Source organism: Podarcis erhardii (assembly GCF_964252035.2).
Source record: "Podarcis erhardii genome assembly, chromosome: 1".
In the NCBI taxonomy this organism is placed as follows: domain Eukaryota; kingdom Metazoa; phylum Chordata; class Lepidosauria; order Squamata; family Lacertidae; genus Podarcis; species Podarcis erhardii.
Window position 1 is genome coordinate 29,263,466 of NC_138497.1, and position 20,770 is coordinate 29,284,235.

Here is a 20,770-nt window from a genome sequence, read left to right on the forward strand (position 1 = left end):
TGAGGAGTAAAGATGGCATAAGCTCATATGAACTATGGGCTTCTCCAAGCAACCTGTTTATGGAGCATTCATCCTAATTTGCTTGTGCAAAGCTTATGCCGAGGTTAAACTATGTTAGGTCTCTATTGAGCTTTTGTTCTGTTTTAAGTGTAACTGTTATGCTAGGGAAACATAGTACTTTAATACACCAACTCTGCAAACTTAAAATTAAATCCACATGGCCTTTATTTTATTTAAGGAGCTGGATGCATAATTTAATTAAGTGGTAGCAACTATTGCCAGCTGGTTCACTTCAACTAAATTCTTCTCAGAGAAAACCCATTGAATTAAGTCAGGCTTCCTCAAACTCAGCCCTCCAGATGTTTTGAGACTACAGCTCCCATCATCCCTTACCACTGGTCCTGTTAGCTAGGGATCATGGGAGTTGTAGGGCAAAAACATCTGGAGGGCCGAGTTTGAGGAAGCCTGAAATAAGTGAACCTAAATGAGGGCTCATCCACACCTCCCTTTGTCCTGTGATTTCTTCTGTGACATCTAGGCACAGGTCCTGCAGCTTTCCCCAAGAAAACCCACTGTTTACCACTGAATTGGAACAAATGGCCAATCCACAGAAAACTCAGTTCTTGTTTGCTCTGGTCCAGCAGTAAACAGTGGGAAATAAACAGTGGGTTTTCATTCCCCCCCCCCTGTCCCAGGGGCTACAAGATGGGTCAGAGCCACCTTTCTAAGGCTGGAGCCTTTTAACTTCCAACAGGAAATACAAACTGGCTCAGATTTATTTAGTTACAGCCTGTTTGATGGACAGAAGTTGAGCTTCTGGATCATTATGCTCACTTCACCTCTTTGGCATTCCCCAAGGAAGTTTCACATGAGGACTAGACTTCTTGTGGAGAATTTTTCTTCTGCTATTTCTGTTCTTCGCTGATGTCATAATTCCCCTGCCTGTGACACTAGAATCTTGGCCACGGCAAGGGGATGTCACAGGGAATGAGGATTATGGAGGAGAAAGCAAGAGGAGCCCACCAGGGCTTTAGATGCCAAAGAAGTCTGTTTTCATGCACATGACCCATCAGGTAACAGCTGAGGGCAGAAGCAATGGAGATAGGATACATAATTTATGTGCACAGGGAATGAGAATTGGCACTGAGTAACATCTTTCTCAAGCTCTCCACAAGGTGTCATAAGCTTCATTTCTATTCATGGCATTTCTGGTGCCATTTAACAAGATCCTGCCTGCTTAATAAAGCTTTAAAATTTTAACACTTAATTGTGCAATCACCAGTATAGATTTCAGATGAGTCTGTTTATAGGTTTTAATTTATGAAAAGAGTGTTTGGTTGTTATCATTTAAATCCATCCAACCCATCTCTCTCCCCCACCTCTGCCTCCAAATCTCTTTCTTTCTGTTTAAGGGGATTTTCTTTCACATTTTAGGAAAAACGAACTGGCTCTCTAGAAGCCCCCTCCCCCCAACACAAATGAAGTAGAAAATAATAACCAGTGAAAGATTGTCAGCCTAGAATAAGTGGCATTTACTGCACAGTTGTTGGTCTATACCGATTATCCCTACAAAAGTATGTGCACTTGATAGGAGAAGTGACTCTGCACATTAATTGGTATGTTATCAACACAAATCAGCAAATGAAACTTTTTCTATTACTCCCTCTCCTGGCCCAGAAAAGCCTCACCTATTCATTATTACCTCTTATACAGGTATATGCTGTTTTCAAAATTGCACAAGAGGAAGGTAGCTTGTTCAGTGGATTGTCGTCTTTACCTCATCTCTCAGCACCCCCCCCCAAAAAAAAGCCTCTGCAAAAGGTGAAGCAGACCTGCATAGTGAGCTGTGTCTTCTAGGTCTCCAATGTGTGTTTAGGGGAAATTATCTAAAAGTGGGTGGAGTTCCTCCACCTGATTTTGGCCTTTCCCCTCTGCCTCATAGCAGGCATGGATGACACAGTGCACAATATTTGGTCAGTACCCACCTTGATCTCTGAAGGGAGAATCTTTTTGGGAGGTAGTGTGTGTTGAAAGGAGAGAGAAGGGTAAGGGAAAGATCCATTGCACAAACTCACTTTCCACTCTCATATCAATGGATGCAACCCTATAAAAATATGGTGTCCCTTGCACTTTCTAAAGATTGGAAAAATGTAAATAATAGGGATGGAGCATGCAGTGGTGGAGGAGGCCACTAGGGCACCTAGGGCAGCGCGCTCAGGGGCAGGGCGAGCCACCCATAGGGGTAGGGTGCACCGCAGGGCCTCCAGAGTCTGCCTACCTCCTCCCACTCAGCCGCCCCACAGCTGGGGGGAGGGAGGCAGCGGGAGGACCGTTTGGGCAGAGCAGGGGCCTGTGCACGCCCAAGCCACCATGTCTCTCCCAGGAGAGATGCGTGGCTCAGGCACGCTGCAGGCCCAGCGGTGAGTGCCGCCTGGCATTTTGTCACCCCCCTCAGTGGTGACACACGGGGCGGTCCGCACCCACCGCACCCCCTCCCTCGGTCCGGGAGTGTGACTCAGCAGTCCATGAGTGCATTTGATTGTTATGCAATGTGATGATAAGGAGGAAGGAAGCACAAGCGTCTTCCAACAGATAAGGAAAGTTAAGTTCATGCCTTTGGTTGACCAAAGATGCAAACTTTGATGGACAGGGCTGAGGCAAACTAAAAGGTTTGGGGGTTTTAATTAACACTTACTATATAACTTAACTGGCTTTGTTTGCCTTAAGTAAAATTAGCAGATACCCAGAACTTATTTGCTACATAATGCTGTAATCAGGAGCGGATTTTGGTAATCATTCGTAATATGGCGCCCTATGGAAAGTCAAAAATTGGCGCACCCAAGTGGCACATAAATTTCTAATTATCTTTAAATGTTTTAATAGTTTTTTATTGATAATTTTATTGTTTCTTGTAAATCACTTAAGAGATTTTATTGCAATCAAGTGATATATACATTTTGTTAAATAAATAAATGTGACTGGTCCAAAAAAGTAGTGCCATAATTCAAAATCAGTGTTTTTTGCCCTTGATGACATCATAACATACTCAGATTTGGGCAGCACACAGAACTGTGTTGTCAGCCAAAATGTGACTCCTGGCTGGTGGGACTCAAGAAGGAGAAAGAAGACCTAAAAGGAACACCCCTGTAAGGGAAGGTAATTCCAGATCCCAGTTGTATTTTTCAACATTCAAACTTGGTGGTTTGACTTCCAAATAAGCAAGAATAGAATGAGGCAGGTCATTATACAAGCTTATGAGCATTTATCAAAATCAGGCTGTCCTCAGGTGGGTAGATGAAACTAAAGGTGTTTGTTTCAAAATGTCTAGTTATGATTCCCCAGATAAAACTTCAGATTTCTCCCTCTATTCAACAAAATGATACATACCTGCCTTTTTCCGCTCCCTTTCCCCTCACAACGCTCAATAACAGTTTTGCATAGGCCATGCCTGTAAAAGGATGAGTAAACTGGGATGCCCCTCCCATGGCAAAGTGAACCGCATAAAAGGGAATATGTCTGGATCTTATAATTGCAAGGAAAGCAAAGAGGGGAGTTAAGTTTGTGAGAAAAAGGAGATGTGTACAACACTCATCAGAAGTGGAAACGGAAGGAAGGAAGGAAGGAAGGAAGGAAGGCAATTAAAATGAGGAGTGTTAGAAAGGTATAGTGGGCAAGTCTTTCTCCACCAGACCTCCCCATCGTCCAGGTCACAGCAGCACAGAAAACAGCCCCTCAGATCTCAAGGGAGTTTCAAGTTTCCACGTGGACTCAGATATCCAAACCTATACAGCAAAGATTGGTTTCCTGAAATTAAGGTACCTCTGCATGACAATGTCTGGCACTCAGAATGACTCAGAAGAAGAAGAAAAACATTTCCTCTGTTTTATAGGAAAGAGGTGGGGGTCCTAAAACAGTGTAATGGAAATTTGTAAATGCTCTGAAGGGCAGTGGTCTTGACAGCAAGTATTGTGTAGGGTTTTTGAATGTGAAGCCTATATAACAGCTCAGCTGTAACTGACCAATTAGGTCAAGTTGCAGCTCTGAGGACTACCTCATGCAATACCCATTTCAGACACAGAACATACTTACACATCGGAAATAGCATATAGCCTGTGTGTAGATCATTATCTATGTCCATTGCAAACAGATAAATCATTGCACGGACACAAGATGGGAAAATCTGGGAATCTGGCCAAACGTGGCTTCTTGGCACATGTTCCGAAACCAAATATGTATCTCTTGGAATCTGTTACTTTCATGTTAGCAGCATCACTCATCATGTCGGAACCAGGGAAATGAAAGAGATTCTTTTCTTCGACAGTCCTTTTCAACATCATGGGGACTTTCTTGGCATCCCAATATCTCTCTCTTTTTCTCCATCATTTAGTAGGATTGTATTTTTTTCTTGATTTTATTGTGTTAACTCCCTGTCAACTGCTTTGACAAAGCAGTGTATAATTATTAGTAATAGTAATAATTTTGTTGCATTTTATGATTATTATCCTGATTATTATTATTCATCTTTGGTTTAAAATTATTTTAGCATATTAGATTTAATTACTTCCATCATTGTACCTCTTGGGTTTCCTTATATTGCTATTTTTTTTTGCTGTACATTTCCCCCCCTCCCCGACTTTTCCTGGAAAATTGTTAGTTGTCTAGACTTTTGTGTCATCTCTATCAAGTCTTATAATATGATTAATCAAAATGGTAACTTGATAAGGTCAAGTATAATCTAAATTATGCCTTTTGGTTTCAATACATACACAAGGATCTTCATGCTTGCCAGTCTTCATGTGTGTTTATCTAAAGAAAATATGTTTGATGCACCCCAGGAGAGTCTTAATGAAAATCTTAGGTGAACATGAAAAACTTGTCCTTCCCACCCTTATCTTTAAGTTTTTCCAAAACCCATTCCAACAGAAGAAACCCAGTTTTTGATTGTGCTTACCATCTCAGCACAGCAATTACAGAAGGTTTCTGGTGGTAGCATTTAAACATCTTAGGAACAACTTTTGGCTTCATTCATTAGCCACCAACATTAAATTACCTTCTTTACTTTGCTTTTCCTCTGATTTTAGTTAATGAAATCCATCTTGCCCAGCTCCAGTCTCCTGCAGTCCATTCTACTCTTCAACTTTGGACTTTTCTCCATCCACAACCTTCAGTGTCTTTGTTACCCAACATGCACTGATAACTGTGTATGGTATGACATCACTAGATTCCTCTTTAAGAAGCTGGGCACAAACTTTTTACAGTGCCTGCCAATGGCTATTTCATCCAATGCAGACTTTGCCATCCTGCTGCTCTCTAAATATTTTGTACTACACCTCCTATCAGCCCCAGCCTGTCTGGGAGGTGTAGTTCAAAATGTCTGGAGGGCACCAGATTGTTGAAAGCTGATCTAATGCATGGAACAGCACAAAGAGGTCACATTTCACCCACTTCTCTACTGTATAGACTGGACTATAAACCTCTCAGTCCTCCTAAGGACTGATTCACATTTTTATTTCGGTAACCAGACATCCAGTGCCATATTTTGTTATGTTAACTCCTTATTTCAGGAAATCAAGCTGTGCAGTTATGGATACTCTTAGAGTGAGATACAGTCAAACCTCTTAAGCTACCCCAAACCATACCTAGACATTTCTCCCCCAAATCCTTGCCACCCCATTCTCCAACCTAGCAGGTTGTGGAATGCTTGCTGTACCCATTTGGCTTAGAGATGTGACTGCATCAAATAATAATAATAATAATAATAATAATAATAATAATTAAAAGGCTCTAAAGGTTACATTAAAAGGCATCTTTCAGTCCAAACTGGCAATGGAAACAAAAACCTTCTCTACCTTGCAGGTCAGCTTTGGTCAACTCAACTTTGTTAGCAAAAGAATGGAAAAAAGCGAAAACAATAAACCAGAGGTTAGTAAAATGGCAGATAAAACCGGGGTAACATCACTAAAAAGAAACAAACAAAAAACAACTGGAATAACCAGCACAGCCCTTATGCACACTTAAGAGATTTGGGAGGGGTGACGCCACCAAAGACAACACACAGACACATCAGGAGAGAGGCAGCCATAAGGGCCTCAGTCCATCACTACCTGAACAACATCAATCCAAAACAGCAGACAACATAGCACAGACTAGGGAGGGGGGAGAGTAGACACATTTCTGAAGCACAGAACATCAGATGGAACATTAACGGCACATGATTCACCAATATTCATAAATGAAGCAGCAAACAATAGTGTTTCATTTCCTGCGAGGAGCCTCCCTATTCCCCAAGAAAAGCCTAGAGTCAATCGGAATCAAATTAAGTCAATATGGCTGCCAGTGAACCAATCTGGGTATTTCCCTCTGTGATATGCACACCCAGAATGGAAAGACAAAAGACTCCTTCCTCAGATCACCTCTCCTCACTGGGTTTTATCACTATGAGTTTTTATTTCTCTTTATTTTAAAAGCAAGATAGACAGTCCCATGTAAATGGCAACGTTTTCTCCCTTGTAAGATAGCACAATCACCAATTGTGGAAGATGACTTCATCTACGGGCTCCTGCTTACAGAATCCACTGTGTTCTGGAGGAAGTGAACATGATGGCGGTCACTGAATATGCAGGTGAATGTTGCCCTGTCCACTTTCATATGCTCTGAATCCTACTCTGTTCCTAGATGGTAAAGTGGCAGCTGCCGCTAGGAAGATCTTTGCTCACCTGTCAACTGTACCTTTTCCTGGGTGTAACGAGAAAGTTTATGATGTAGAGATATTCCCTTACTATTAAGAAATTGGTAGTTTCAAGGCTTCTAATGTGCCTGCCCATTATTGACATCAGATGACTCCATTCCCGCTGCCTCCCCCCCCCCCTTCTGCAATTGAGCCTAACTGAAACCAGGCACAATTCAAAATGCTGGTAATCACCTTAAAATCCCTAAATAGTTTGAGCCCAGGAAACTAAAAGGACCACCTGTTCCAAGATGATCCTTCTTCTCATTGGGATCTGCTGAGAGGACCTTGCTTGTACTGTAACTACAAAGGAATATTTCTCCCATGCCTTCCACCACTGTAACATTTAACACTTTTAACAGCCAATAGAGAGCAATCTTCCTAATGCTTAAAAACTTGTTGCTGTGACGATATATGAAAACCTTGAAATGGCAATTACTTCTCCTTTGAAACTATTCTCTCTCCATCTCTTGACCAACACAATTATGGTAAGTATATTGATGAATATTTTAAAGGGACTTTTGAAAATGAAAGAGAAATATAGCATTCTCCCCACCTCCATAACGTCTTCCTTTTCCATTTAGCCCAATGATCAAATCAGTGGTATAGAGTCAAAAATACATTCTCTTATGAGCCAAACCCTAGACCAACTGCCGAACAGATTAAGGTCTCTTAAATCTAAATTGCAAAACTGGGGCAGGGGTCTCCATCCTCAAAAAGCCTTCTGTGCATTTTCACAAGAGCTAGTCAACATGGTTCCCTCCAGAGGTTGCTGGACTCCAACTCCCAACAGCCCCAGCCAACATGGCCAATGTGGACTAGCTTTGCCTCTCCCCTCTCCCCAGCAATTGCCATTTCAGTCACCTTCCAACTGGTGAAAGATAAGGGGGACTTTTTGTATCCACAGAGACTTTGTGCATTTTAAAACCCCTGGAAAATCATGGATCTAACATATGTAGGGAGCTTCCATGGATTTGGAAAGCTCCCTGCTTCAGAAAGTCACCTTGCATGAGTGGAGAGGATGAGAGAATACTGCAACACCACCATGATATACTGTATATCTTAGATAATATAGTGTTATCAATATCTGCATCCACACTTTAATATTGGGCACAATAATGGTGGTGTTCTGGAGAAAGTCAATGTTCTTTGTTGGGTTCTGATGATTGAGTAAAAAATGGGGGATTGGTTTCTCATAGCTACCCTTTGTGACTCATGACTTTGTTGCTCTGAGAACAAATCATATCTCTGGGCAGGCTGTATTTGCCGAAGTACAGTTTGTGCATTAAAGACTGGAGGGTGGTCACAATGGAGATGGTAGTGATGGTGGAAAGGCAACAAATGATGGATGACATAAGAATGAAGTCATAAACAAGCAGTAGACATGGAGACTCACTCACTCACTTTCTCTCTCTCTCTCTCTCTCTCTCTCTCTCACACACACACACACACACACGAGTTACTCATTACAGAAAGCCTTAGTTCATTGCATTTTTTGTTCAGGATATCATCTAAAAGTGGCTTCATTCAATGCTACAATTGCTAGGGGATTATCAGCTGTTAAAACCAATGTCCATGGACTCAGTAAGTTGCACTTGACCCGTCAGATCAACAGAGGAGGGCTGGGTGGGTGCTTGCTTGTTTATTTTGAAGAGAAGAAAGATCTCGTCTTCTAAGCTTTTCTTCTTCCATTTTAAAGGTAATATTATTCTTGCCAGCAAGAAGATTGATTCCATTCCTTCCAAGGGCCCCAACTACAAATGTCAGCACAACCCATGCAAGGTGCTCATTTCTCTACAGAGCTGTTCTCAAAAGCCACAAAGTCCTGAACTCAAAAGATCCAGTTCTTTCTTGAATTTTAAGATCTTGCTTTCTCTTGTGTTACTGAAGTATTCCAAATAGACATTTGAGGATGGTAGAAAGCTGGTAGCTCAGTGACAGAGCACCTTCTTTGTAGGCAGATGGGTCCATGTTCAACCCACAGCAGCTCCAGGTAGGACTGGAAATGTCCCCTTGAGAGCCACTGCCAGTCAGTGCATTCAGTATTGAGCCAGGTGAACTAGTGGTCTGACTTGGCATTAAGGAAGCTTCCTATGTTCTGCTGTAATTTGATTTCTAATTTCTCTGTTATTTGTCAATATGGGGACAATTGTGCATGGTGGTGCCTGTACATTTTGTGAATTTTTAGCTGGGCAAAGAAAAGGTTTATTGAGCACCTTAACTCTGAAATAGCTAACTTGAACAAGCCAAATTTGTTAGCACCAAATTTGTTTCATGCCTTCCCCAGATACATGTATGTGGCCTCTTCACAGTGTATGTTTTGCATTGACAGAAATATCTAGTTTTCCCACCAGACATTTAGATGTTTTTTTGTTTGTTTTTAAGTAGCAATATCTGACTTGTGGCTTCCAATTATGTTGCTATTTTGTGCATTATTTATTGTTCTTATCCAGCTCCTTCAGACTTTCCTGTTAGCAACAGATATGGTTGCTGTCATTTCCTGCTGGTTTTCTATGTTGTGATAGTTTTTTGCATTTCACCTGTAGTATTTTATTTTAGGAGTTGAATGTTTTTATCTGATTTATTTATGTGAGATGCCTGGGGTGCATCTCAATGAAGAAAGTCGGGATCTAAGTTATTAAAATACTTATGTATATACATAAATGAAATGGGTCCAGCTTCCCCTCTCTTGTTTCCAGATAAAATAGTGATTCCAGAAGCCCCTATGGCCCCAAATGAAGGGCTGCAACTCAATGGCAAAGCATCCACATTGCCTGGTCCCAGGTTCAATCCCCAAAATTTGCAGGTAGAGCTGGGAGAGAGACTTCATTCTGAAACCTTGCAAAATGATTGCTAGTCAGTGTAGATGCTGCTTTTATGGGTGTGTTGACTCCCCTAAATCTCTGGGTCAAATGGGTGCTGAGTCTAACGGGTGTTGGAGTTTAATCAGTGCTTGGTGTCTTACGATGGGCTGCCAAGCACTGAATTTAGCAGTGTCAAAGTATAGGCCCAACCAGTTTTTCCCATGTGCAGGAAGCTGCCTGGGAGAAGGTAGGCCATTAGCAGGGAACAAGGTCAGAGAGATGGGCTATCAACAAAGGAAAGACTCTGAGCCAACCAGAGAGTGGGAGAAGCCTCTTCCTGAGCTCTGAGATAGTAAACAGAGACAAAAGGAGAGCAGAAGGTTTAGGATTTTGAGGGCACGTGGAACTGTCCACCTACTAAATGCAGTGAGCTGGGGAGGGGGTGTTGGAGCACAATGTGGGCTCCCAGCCATGAGAGAAACAGGACCCTCTTGGAGTGTGATAATTTGATCCCCTCCCTTGTAGGTTCAGGTTGTATATATATCATAAAGACACCACAGTCTCTGCTGTGCATCATTCACAAAAGGAAACATAGACCTTAGATGAGTGCGTTTGAAATCCCTGGCATCTCATACCATTTGGCTTGGACACTACTGGGCTGGATGAATTCTGCATAAGGCAGGTTCCTATGTTCCTACAATAAACTGCTGGTCAAGCAATCTTCTTTGCTATAACCGCTTCTGCTAATATGGTGTGCCTGTTGTGACCAAGTCATTTTCTTATGCGGCTGAGAGTGCTCAGGTTTTTATATAACTAATGCCAAGAATGTTATGATTTGATACAGCCTTTCTGCCTTAAATGCCACTCGTGAGGATTATGTCATCCCACAGCTGAATACCTAAGGGCTGTGTGATAACCACCAGCTAAGACTTGGATTCCTCACAGCTGGATGCAACAAAGCCCTTGGCTTTGCTAAAATACCTTTACAGGAGCATCAGAGCTGCCTGCAAAGCACTGATCAAACATTTAACAGGATAAGGAAGTAGCTGCCAAAAGCTTCTGTGTCAACTGCTGAAAAAAGGCATTGTACAATGAATTCAAATCCAAAGGACCATCCACAAACTCAGTTCTTCCTTAATTTATATCTCAAATTTTCAGCTAAAGATTTAAACCCAGGCTGGGCTATGCACAACATTCCTCTAAAATGTCCTTTCCCCCCATAGTACTGGATCTGACAATTTATGCATTAGGTGGTGATTTTTCCTCATCTATGCTGTCACCTTCACTAGCTGTTCTCTTTATTCTTTAAGATTCAGTGTAATATTACTGAGCAGAGCTTAAAAGACACAAGGAGCAATCTTATACAGAACGAGATCAATGGTCCATCTACTACACTATATTCACATCGGTCTTCCCCAACCTGGTGCACTCCAGGTATTTTGGGCTGTAAGTCCCACTGCCCCTGATCATATGCCATGCTGGCTGAGCCTGATGGAAGATGTAGTCCAAAACATCAGATTGGGGTAGGCTGATCCGTGCTGACTGGTGGGGGTCCAAGGCAAAGGTCTTTCCCAAAGTTACTGCTTGAAACTTTTGAATTGAAGTTGTCCCTGACTGAACCTGAGACCTCATATATGTAAAAACAAGCATTCCACCTCTGAGCTATGAACTCTGCCACTTTGAGCTGTGCTTGTCTTTTTAAATATGGTTAATATCAATTAAAAAGGAAATTGGGCAACCAGGAGGATATCTGAAATCCTCCCAGTGCCAGAAAGTTAAGTAATCAGTCTTCCATAAAATTATATATATTTAAGAATATTAAACACTCATTGTGAGCAGCCAGAAACTATTCTAAGACTCTTACAGGGACCCATCTCTCAAAAGAAAATGTTGTGAGCCACTAAAAGGATTGTTTAAAAAGCCTAAGTGCAAAAGGGGGCCTCTTCTAAACATAAAAGCAATGTCCAACATCACATGAATGGCTATGATTATATTTCCCTTTCTTTCTCCTCCCACCAGCACGTCCCTGAGTCCCCAATGTGCCCTTAGGGTCTCCCAACACTCTAGAAACTGCAGTGGGGGAGAAGAGAGGGAAACTCAAGTTATGCAAGTGGAAGTCCACTGTGTAAGTGGACTGACACCACCGGATGTCACCCAAAGTGTATTTTCTTTTTTCTGAAGACTCAGCAATGGCAGCGATGTTCTGTTTCTCTTGTTTGATACTGAGAGATTATCTCCTACCTGCCTTCTTCATAAGCCTTTGTCAATTCAAGGACAAGTGTTTTCACAAAAACCTTATCACCCAGATTTCTCTTTCTATACCATTCTATATCAAAACACGGCACAAAAAGACACTGTCTCAAAGCAGTATGTCATTTATTCCAAAATCATATAAAATTTGAGACTGCTGATGGGGAGCACAGTCAATCTGGCCGTGGGATCCACAGACTCTCAGAAAGGCCAGTGGGAGATTACCGAAAACATACAGGAACAGACCAGTAAAATAATGGTGAGACATAGAAAAGGTATAATTTGGCACTCTATAGAATATGAAAGGTAACTGTGTGCTGTACGGCAACTTGTGGAGTCCAATGCAGGATTCAAGAACTTTTGATTATACCAGATTATAAAATCCTGGCATGCAGAGAGATTTAAATACGTAGGAAAAACTGAATAATCAGGGAAGTAATGTTCAAGACCTCTTTTCTTTTACTCCCTGTCATTGCTCTCTTTGACCAACTCACAGTGCAGAAGCATTTCCAGCTGTCGCCCTGTAATAGACACAATGTGTGAATTGATCCCAGGGATGTGATGTAAAAGAGAACTTGGTCTCAAAGAGTGACAATGTCTTTGCTAAGGAGACTATCAAAAGCTTGATGCTCAGGTGCAGATCTGGACTGTGGCATATGACTATACCCTAGCAGTTAATCAGAGCTGGAGTGGTGGCAGTAGGGGCCAGCCTGGGAGGGTCGAGCCACCCTTCACTGCAGCTTACCTGTGCAACAGTGGAGCAGGACAGCGGGAAGGTTGTGGTTCTGCAGACACACTGGTGGGAGCATGGATTGGATTGGTTCTGCTGGTGTGCCTCCACAGTACTGACTTCAGCACTGCCTTGAGCCAGTACCACCCAGGTGAGCTGCAGCAATGTCGTGTCAGGAGGACAGCTCCACCCCAGCACACGTGCTGCTACTTTATGATGGGAAATAAAACACACCAGTTGATGTTTATGTGTGTTGTATGACCTCAATTTCTATGTGGATTGCTTTTGTGTTGGGGACCTCCTAAATGTTTGTGCATCTTCCATTCTGGAGAGACACACAACATGAATGTCAGGGGACTGCCATCGGAACAGGAGAGGGAGGCAGGGGGAATACAGAGAGCCTCCGACGCTTCTGAGGAGCAGTCCCTCGTCCAGCGGTGAGGAAAGCCACACCTCTAGTGGAGCAGAGGGGGAAGAGGGCAGCCAAGCGAGGGGAGGGCTCGAAGATGCTACTGAGAGCCCAAGTGCCTCCCTAGCCCGGCTGGACATGAGGCAGACACACCGTTTCCATCACCCAGCTTGTGCAGAGGGGTGAAACGTAAGGAGGGGAGGTGGAGATTTGGGGTATCTTAAGTTCTTATGTTGGGGGAGAAACTGGAAGGAGCCACTCCCAGAATCTGCAAGTGACTGAGATGGACATGAACTTTGTGGTTCTGCACTGTAAATAGTTTGCACCAATAAAACCTGTAAAAGACAGGTCGGAGTCCTGCCTGGTTACTCACGAGCAACCACCACCAGCACCTCACAGTACCCAAAAAGGAAAGCTACATTACAACATGGAGTGTTTCACAGTCACCTCTCAATTCTTTTGCACACCCAAGCTGGTTACAATCATGGAGGCTGAATGTGGATGGCGACGGAGGAGGAATGTCACAACGAGCATCTATGAAGGAAATATGTGGTGGCAATGCAAAGAGCAGCATGGAGGTAGGGAGGGCTGTGTGAGAAGGAATGGCATTTTAGGTAGGCTGTACCTTCACATCCACGCTCAATCTGCCCGCTGCGGTGAAGAGCATCGTTAATAAGATCTGGCAGGCGCCCGTTCAAGTCCACCGATGCCAGGCAGCCTTGAAACCCATCGCGAGATGCTACCAACTTGGGGAGGTTGCTGTACATTCCTTGAACCAGGCCAGCAATGTAAAGATCACCTGGAGGGAACCAAGCAACAGGACAGAGGAAAAGGTTAAGGCAAACAGTGGAGTTATGGGGTTGCATCCAATGTATTCTGCTCACTCAAGGGGACTTCCTCTCACACTCCTCTCCCCACATGAACGGGTGACTGTGGGGGAAAGGAAGGGGAAGGGGATGCCTGTTTTGCAAGTGGAACAGCAGCACAGGATATAACCCACAGTGTGCCCAGCACTTAGGATGCATTCAGACATGGAGAATATTGGGTTTGTTTTCCCAATTATAATGCTATAACAGTGTCCCATTATTGAATGTTCTTTTCACACGGCAGTGCCTGTTGCTTTGTGGAACTGTGACTTTTTGACCAATACACCACCGTGTTGCACCAAATTGCTCCCAAAGACGTATCAGCTCTTCCATTAACAAGCCCTCTTGGATCCACTTGTTGAGATTTGTGGTTTCCCTGCCAAAGCAGCTTTGTGTGTGAGCCCAGGAGAGGCAGCCTTGTGCAGGCTCCCCAAGCACCTTTCATGACATTGAAACGAGAACTCTGGGCATGTCAACTTCAGCACCTTTGGCCCTGGAAAGTGTTTCTTCTTAAGTTTCCTAAACAAACAGCAAAACACGCACCAGCGAAAAGATAGAGGGAAGAGCTGCCCACAGAAGAACAGCTTGCTGATTTTATTTTCTTCTCAGTCGTGGCACCCGCCCTGTGGAACGCCCTCCCATCAGATGTCAAGGGAATAAGCAACTATCATGCTTTCAAAAGACATCTGAAGGCAGCCCTGTTTAGGGAAGTTTTTATTGTATTGTATTTTAATATTTGGTTGGGAGCTGCCCAGATGGGCGGGGTATAAATAAATAACTTATTATTATTAGTAGTAGTAGTAGTAGTACAAATGACTGTGTTATAGAAATAGAGAGCTATTTTACTCAACGTATAAGTCTAGGAAGGAAAATGCAAAATATGAATCAAGACAACTGTCAACATATACCCAAATTTATGTACACTAAATACAACTAACAGTTTTAGCCATATCTATAAGGCCTGAAAGACCCACTGGAGGACAGGACACACATTGGTGAGGGGGGGGACGGGACTCGTGACAGACAGATTCATGAATGTTTAGCCCAGTGGAAAAGTTCTAAGGTTCTTGTATTCATTTTAAAAGACTGAGGCTTGGATTCTGAAATAAAACTCATCACATGTAAAAACTGTTCTTGAATTAGAGCATTTCAGACTGCAGATGGGAGATCACACAATTCACTGCTCTCCCATATAAAATCTGCCTTACAAGTAGATGCCAGAGTAAAGGGGGTTTGCCCACTATTCTGTTTCACCCGTTAGCATTTAGGAATGGAAGAATTAATTTTAAATGGATTTATACACAGAATATGGTAGTTCCAACCTGTTTGTGTTTTGTCCATACTGAGTAGCCTCTTGTATCAATGAATTCAAGTTACAATAAAGGAGATTTATGTGCTGGTTACTTTGGGTAACCTGGAGTGTATATGTGTATAATGCACATGTAATATTATACGTATAATAATGTGTACAATATATGGTAACTGTTTGTATCTTTAGCGGAACACAAAAACCTTGCTTCTCATTTAGATCAAGAAATGAGATGAAAATTAGAAGAAGAAGAAATCCATGTGGATAAACTCAAAAATGATTCTTTTCAGAAAATTGCATCCCTACTAGTAATGTATGTGTAGAGCGCTGTGTGGTATGAAGTTGTGTGTGTGTGTCTTCTTGAGGAATTTCTTCTTTGGGAATTCCAGTAGGAACTAACCTAGTCTGCACCTCTTGGACCAATATGCAGATAAGAATTTAGCTGCCCTCCAAGTTTCACAGTGTGCAAGGCAAGGTTCGGATGCAGTTCTCATCTCAAAAAAATACTTATCAAAATACAGTGATAAGAAATGCATATGCAAAGTACTGTCCATTCCAAATAGCACCTGGCTTTTAAATGTGGGAGGTCTCTCCAAGACCTACCACCTAATTTGTTTTTGACTGGAATTGCCAAGGATTAAACCTGGTGCAAAATGGTGCATCATGAATACAAAGAATATATTTTACCTGATCTGGTAAGATCCAGTTACTTACCCTTAAGGTCAAGGTTTTTGGCACCATTGATGACCTGAGTAACAACCCTGGTGTCCACTTTTAGGCTGTGGGTGTTGCTGTTGTCTCGGGAGATGACTACATTGTGCCACTGGTTGTCATTCAAAGGACGGTCACTATTGCCTTTGATGACATTAGGTCCATTCCCAAGGTCAAACACGTAGTGTATATACCTGCAAATAACACAAGTGCCTACTCAGAAGAAAGCCCAGAATGAAAATAAGTTAATGGCTAAGACACAAAAAAAGATTCAAAACATCTGCAACAGTCTGCTCTAATTTTCTAACCAAAATTTGGGATGGTCTTAATGAGTTGTCCATGGTCAAAGAGCACAATAAGAAGCTTCATCAGGACAGATCATATTTTATCCAACTTACCTTCCCAAGAGAAAGAAGAATATGAATTTATAGTCAGACTTGTGACGGCACAATTGCCTACATGGATTGACCAACCTACTCCCAGAGACAACATAATATCTTACTTACCCCTTGACCAGCTCAACTGCAATGAAATCATTTCCATCACCACTGTTGAAAAGGATGAAGCCATCAGCAGAGGTTGTCTTGAACTGGAAGAAGAGGTGCATGGAGGTGTAGGCCTGCAAAGTTGCCAAGCTCAAGTAGCTGCTCTTGGTCTTGAAGGTGACAGGGTCCGCAATGATGTTGCGTAGCCCAAAGCGGGCTTTCAGTTCACAGTAATCAATGTCACCATTCTTGCACAAGTCAATGTAGAGAAGGCCATTGAACATGAGGCTCTGGAGGTGGCCAATGAAGCTGGAGGGAATGACAGAGATATAACGCTTCTCTGTCATTATCCCAGTCTCAATATTGTGGAATTCCAAGCGGGTGTGGTCACCAACCATAGTACCTGAGGATTAGAAAACAGTAAATAAAGCTGAAAAAAAGTTCTGCAGCTAATAGGACTGGTAATATTAGGCCTGCCTCCAGGGTATTACTCTTGGTTAAGGTTTCTAATACAGTACTAATGACCATTTTCTGTTCTTGCCTCTGTACTATGGAATGTCCTTCCCTTTTCCATACATGAAGCAGCCACCATCAGTTGCTTCAGGCATCTTGAAAAGATATATATTTTTTCTCCAGGCTTTCCCTACTACATAAGATCAGACCTGGCTTTATGTGTTTCAACTCCCTGAATTCGTGTTTAATGCAGTTTTTTATGCTTCCATGTGCTCTTATATTAATGCTTTATTAGTTTTATGAGGTATTTTTGCTTTAATGATATTATTTGTTTTGTACTGTACACCACTTAAGAGATTTTAAAGAAAACATTAGAAGCTTTATAAATACTTTTAAAGGGAAGGAAATAAGTTATAATGTAGTATGCATGTTACTGCTGCCAATGATCTTTCCCTTTACTCTTGGTGGCGGAAAAGTTTTGCAAACTGGATGAAAGACCTGAGTACTGTGTTGCCTATTCCACACAGCCCAAACTGGGTTGGAAATAAGTCTCCCAGGGCTTGTTATAGAGATAACCTCAATGAAAGCCTGGGCAAGCTTAAAAGTGAAATGGAATCTCATCAGAGCTCCATATATCTATCACCAGCTGTAACTACCAGAACCAGAAAGCCACTATTTTTAATAAGCATAAAAAATCAAGTTTACAAATTAAAATGTGTTGTGTGGTGAATGCCCCAATCTATAATGTGCTCCTGCATTTACATTAACCTCCACAAATATTCAACAATACTCCTTTAATCCTTTAGAAATGACATGTTCTTAATGACAGCTCAGCCAATTCTTGAAATTTGCATCGGAAAAACCTGTGTATGTTTTGCCATCACAATCCACTATTTATTACTTGAGCTGAAGTGCTACACTGTATGCTGTGGATGGTATCACGATTTTAAAAACAGCATACCTTAACTCCCAATAATATATAGTAATAATATAAGCCCATGACATTGCATGGGAAGGCTAATACCTGTGTTCCACAGGAAAGTCTAGCATCACTTAGTTCCTTCCTGGTTTTTATTACAGTGGTACCTCGGGTTGAGTACTTAATTCGTTCCGGAGGTCCGTTCTTAACCTGAAACTGTTCTTAACCTGAAGCAAACTGGGCAAACATTGAGCTACTAAGAGATATGGAATACCAGACTTTGGGGAGTCAGTAAGCAAAGGGAAGATAAGGCCTGGATTAGCAGCTGGCTGGTGGATTCTGGGAAAGTAGGGTCAGACTCATATCTCCACACAGCTCATTGGGCCAGCCACAACAATGCTGTTCAGGCGTTTAATATCAATGAATGATGGATTAGCAGCTGGCTGGTGGATTCTGGGAAAGTAGGGTCAGACTCATATCTCCACACAGCTCATTGGGCCAGCCACAACAATGCTGTTCAGGCGTTTAATATCAATGAATGATGGGGTAAGCAGGACAGTGTGAAGCAAGCCTCATCCCCACTGATGTATGGCATAACTGGCATTAATCTGAGGGAATTGCTTTTGCAGGGACAGGAAACCAGAATGGCATTAAGTGCAATTGAGGCAGCCCTGTTCAAGCACAGGCCAATCACATATTGGGCCAGGGAGTGCATCATCATAAAGGGAGCAGGACTTGCCACATACATTCCTGCTGGCCTCTTCATGTGGTCCAACCTGAATGCCTGAAAAGGGCTTACTTCTCAGCCCGCCTTACAGGTTTGTTGAGAGTATAAAATTTAGCCCATTTTTCTCCTTGGAGGAAGGGTGCAGGGCCAGCACAGCCATTAGGTGGGTTGAGGGAATTGCCTCAGGCAGCAGAAGCCCCATAGGCAGCACCCTGGCAGATACCTTGCCTGCCCTGCCACTTCCACCACTGCCCAAAGTCATGTGAAGTCTTGCACAATTTCAGTGTGATCTCACTTGAAATTGGGAGGCAGAGGCAGCAGGTCGGCACATCCTGTTTTCCTTTTGGGAGGCAAAATAGGATGTGCAGCTCCTGGAACGGTGGGATATGAATGAATGGTCTTCCATGTTACAGACTTCTCCAAAGACCCGTCTAACATTTTGGAATGTGCCATGCTCCACGCTGAAGTGAAGGACAGGGATCAAGAGTTCCCTGGGGCTGCCTACTCCCTACAAAACTCAGCCTAACTTAAAGTAACTCATTGCTGTATAGCAGGGGTGTCCAACAGGTCGATCACTATCTACTGATCAATAGTGGGGGTCCGTGGTAGATCGTGGTTCGTGGTCACTTGGGGGACCCTGACCACCACCACCCCAAAACAACTTTGGCTCCCTAAAAAAAAGCTCAACAACTTTACAACTTTGGTCAATCTCATGGGTAGATCACTGTCTCTGCTGTATAGAATCAGATCTTACAGATGCAAACAATTCAAAAACACTTTAGAAATAAATTTCCCTGCTTCCCAGTCTGAGGATTGTCAATTAAATTATCAAGGGCAAGGGGATGAAGAGAGGAAGGGAGGGAGGAAAGAAATGTGATGACGAAGTCATAAGAATGATAATGTGCTCGAGAGTCATCCTGCTGCTTTTCACAAGCAGAAATAGCTTTACCCTACTGTCTGATGTTATTTTGGTTATCATTTGGTCCTGCTCAGTGATGTGGCGGGGGCAAGGCAGAAGAAAGCAAATGGATAAAGCAGCCTCATTAACTTCAGATGGCAAATTACCTCTCAGTTTGGGCATAGCATGTCTCTATGCTGGTCTTTAATTATTTGCTTCTAGAAAAGCTCTAATTAAATTACTTCAACAGTATTCACACAAACACACTCACAAAACTATACGGCTTCATTGTTAGATGCTAGAGTGGAGCGAACATTTCACAGGATAATTCCCCACCCCACCCCCAAATAATATATATATATATATTTTCCACTCCCCTAGGAAAATATAATCCACACTGTTCTGCAAGGGGGAAATTTATTTATTTATTTAGATTTCTTACTTACCATTCACCCAGAGAAGGTCACAACAAATTTTAGGAAACTATTTTGACACTGCTTTGTTACACATGCATATCTGTTTATTTATCAATATGCAGATGCCCCCCATGGCTATGTCATGTAAATGTTTATTTATATCCTCACTTGCATGAATAATAACTTATATATTTCAATATGTAAGATTAATTTAAAGTGGTTTAGTATTTCACATTTGCGTTCATAAAGCTAACAGTTATGGACTCTAAATTCCATGCACGCATTCCCCCCCCCCCCCCCCAGCAAGCATGGCTGTGCAAGGCAGTGTGTGCCATCAAGCGGCTGTGCCTCAGAACTGCACCCTACTTAGCACTGATACTTTTCCAGCATTGAGGTAGAAGACTGTAGTCCTAAACATGTGCACAGGATCATCTTATGTAAAGCCAGTAATTTACGTTTCTACTAGATATTCCCGCAAAAATTCAATACTTTGAAATAATAGGATGGATTTGGGCCACTTTATGTTTCAAATCTTTTCTAGATGACACGAAAACATCCTATGGGGCACAATCCAATAGTTATGGAATTCTGAGCCTCCTTCCCAACTTCAGAACAGTTACAAAAGATAATAGGGAATGTCTGGGATGTCAGAACTACAAATGAAATTAAGAGGTGCAGTAGTAGGAAACCACCACTGGCTGCATTGTAACCCCTCTGATGGGCGGGGTACAAATAAATGTATTATTATTGTTATTATTAGTATTTATTTATTTATTTTTATTTTTATTTTTATTATCATTCCTATCAAGGAAGTATGACAAACATAAGCACAGAAGCAGGTACCCTCTCCTGTTCCCCTGTTCCCACCACTGTTGTTAAATGGGATTATTCTGAGTCTTTGCCCTTGATTCAGATGTTTACCGAGGCTGATTACCTTGTTCACCATGGTGGAGAAGTGAGCATCCCTGTCACCAAGCTAATAAAGTGTATGTGATTCAGATGTTCCGTGTGCCTCTTTTCATGGAAGCTACTTGTATAATTTGGGGTTTCTATGCTTCACATTACA

At 42.3% G+C, this 20,770-nt stretch overlaps 1 protein-coding gene and 1 long non-coding RNA gene across 23 annotated transcripts in view; one reads left to right on the forward strand and one right to left on the reverse strand.

Annotated features, from left to right (window-relative positions):
- Window positions 1-20,770, reverse strand: part of NRXN3 (neurexin 3) — a 1,212,171-nt gene that overhangs the window by 655,805 nt on the left and 535,596 nt on the right. For 15 of the 19 annotated variants that reach the window (XM_081858018.1, XM_081858006.1, XM_081858000.1 and 12 more), the window contains 4 exons: window positions 16,313-16,694; window positions 15,810-16,000; window positions 13,546-13,719; window positions 5,850-5,876 (listed from right to left, as the gene is read on the reverse strand). In XM_081858018.1, the coding sequence (XP_081714144.1) occupies window positions 5,850-5,876; window positions 13,546-13,719; window positions 15,810-16,000; window positions 16,313-16,694 (774 nt within the window). The remainder of the gene's footprint in view (window positions 1-5,849; window positions 5,877-13,545; window positions 13,720-15,809; window positions 16,001-16,312; window positions 16,695-20,770) is intronic. The other 4 variants (XM_081858001.1, XM_081857999.1, XM_081858020.1 and 1 more) reach the window with 1 other exon arrangement.
- LOC309344870 lies at window positions 972-20,384 on the forward strand. 4 transcript variants are annotated; one of them, XR_014157914.1, is made up of 5 exons: window positions 972-1,073; window positions 5,857-5,922; window positions 6,515-6,622; window positions 11,551-11,656; window positions 20,246-20,384. It is a non-coding gene; the product is annotated as an uncharacterized lncRNA (long non-coding RNA). The 4 variants fall into 4 exon arrangements; XR_014157916.1 differs by lacking the exon at window positions 20,246-20,384 and adding an exon at window positions 1,435-1,616 and having other exon boundaries at window positions 988-1,073; window positions 11,551-12,235; XR_014157917.1 differs by lacking the exon at window positions 20,246-20,384 and adding an exon at window positions 3,051-3,156 and having other exon boundaries at window positions 988-1,073; window positions 11,551-12,235.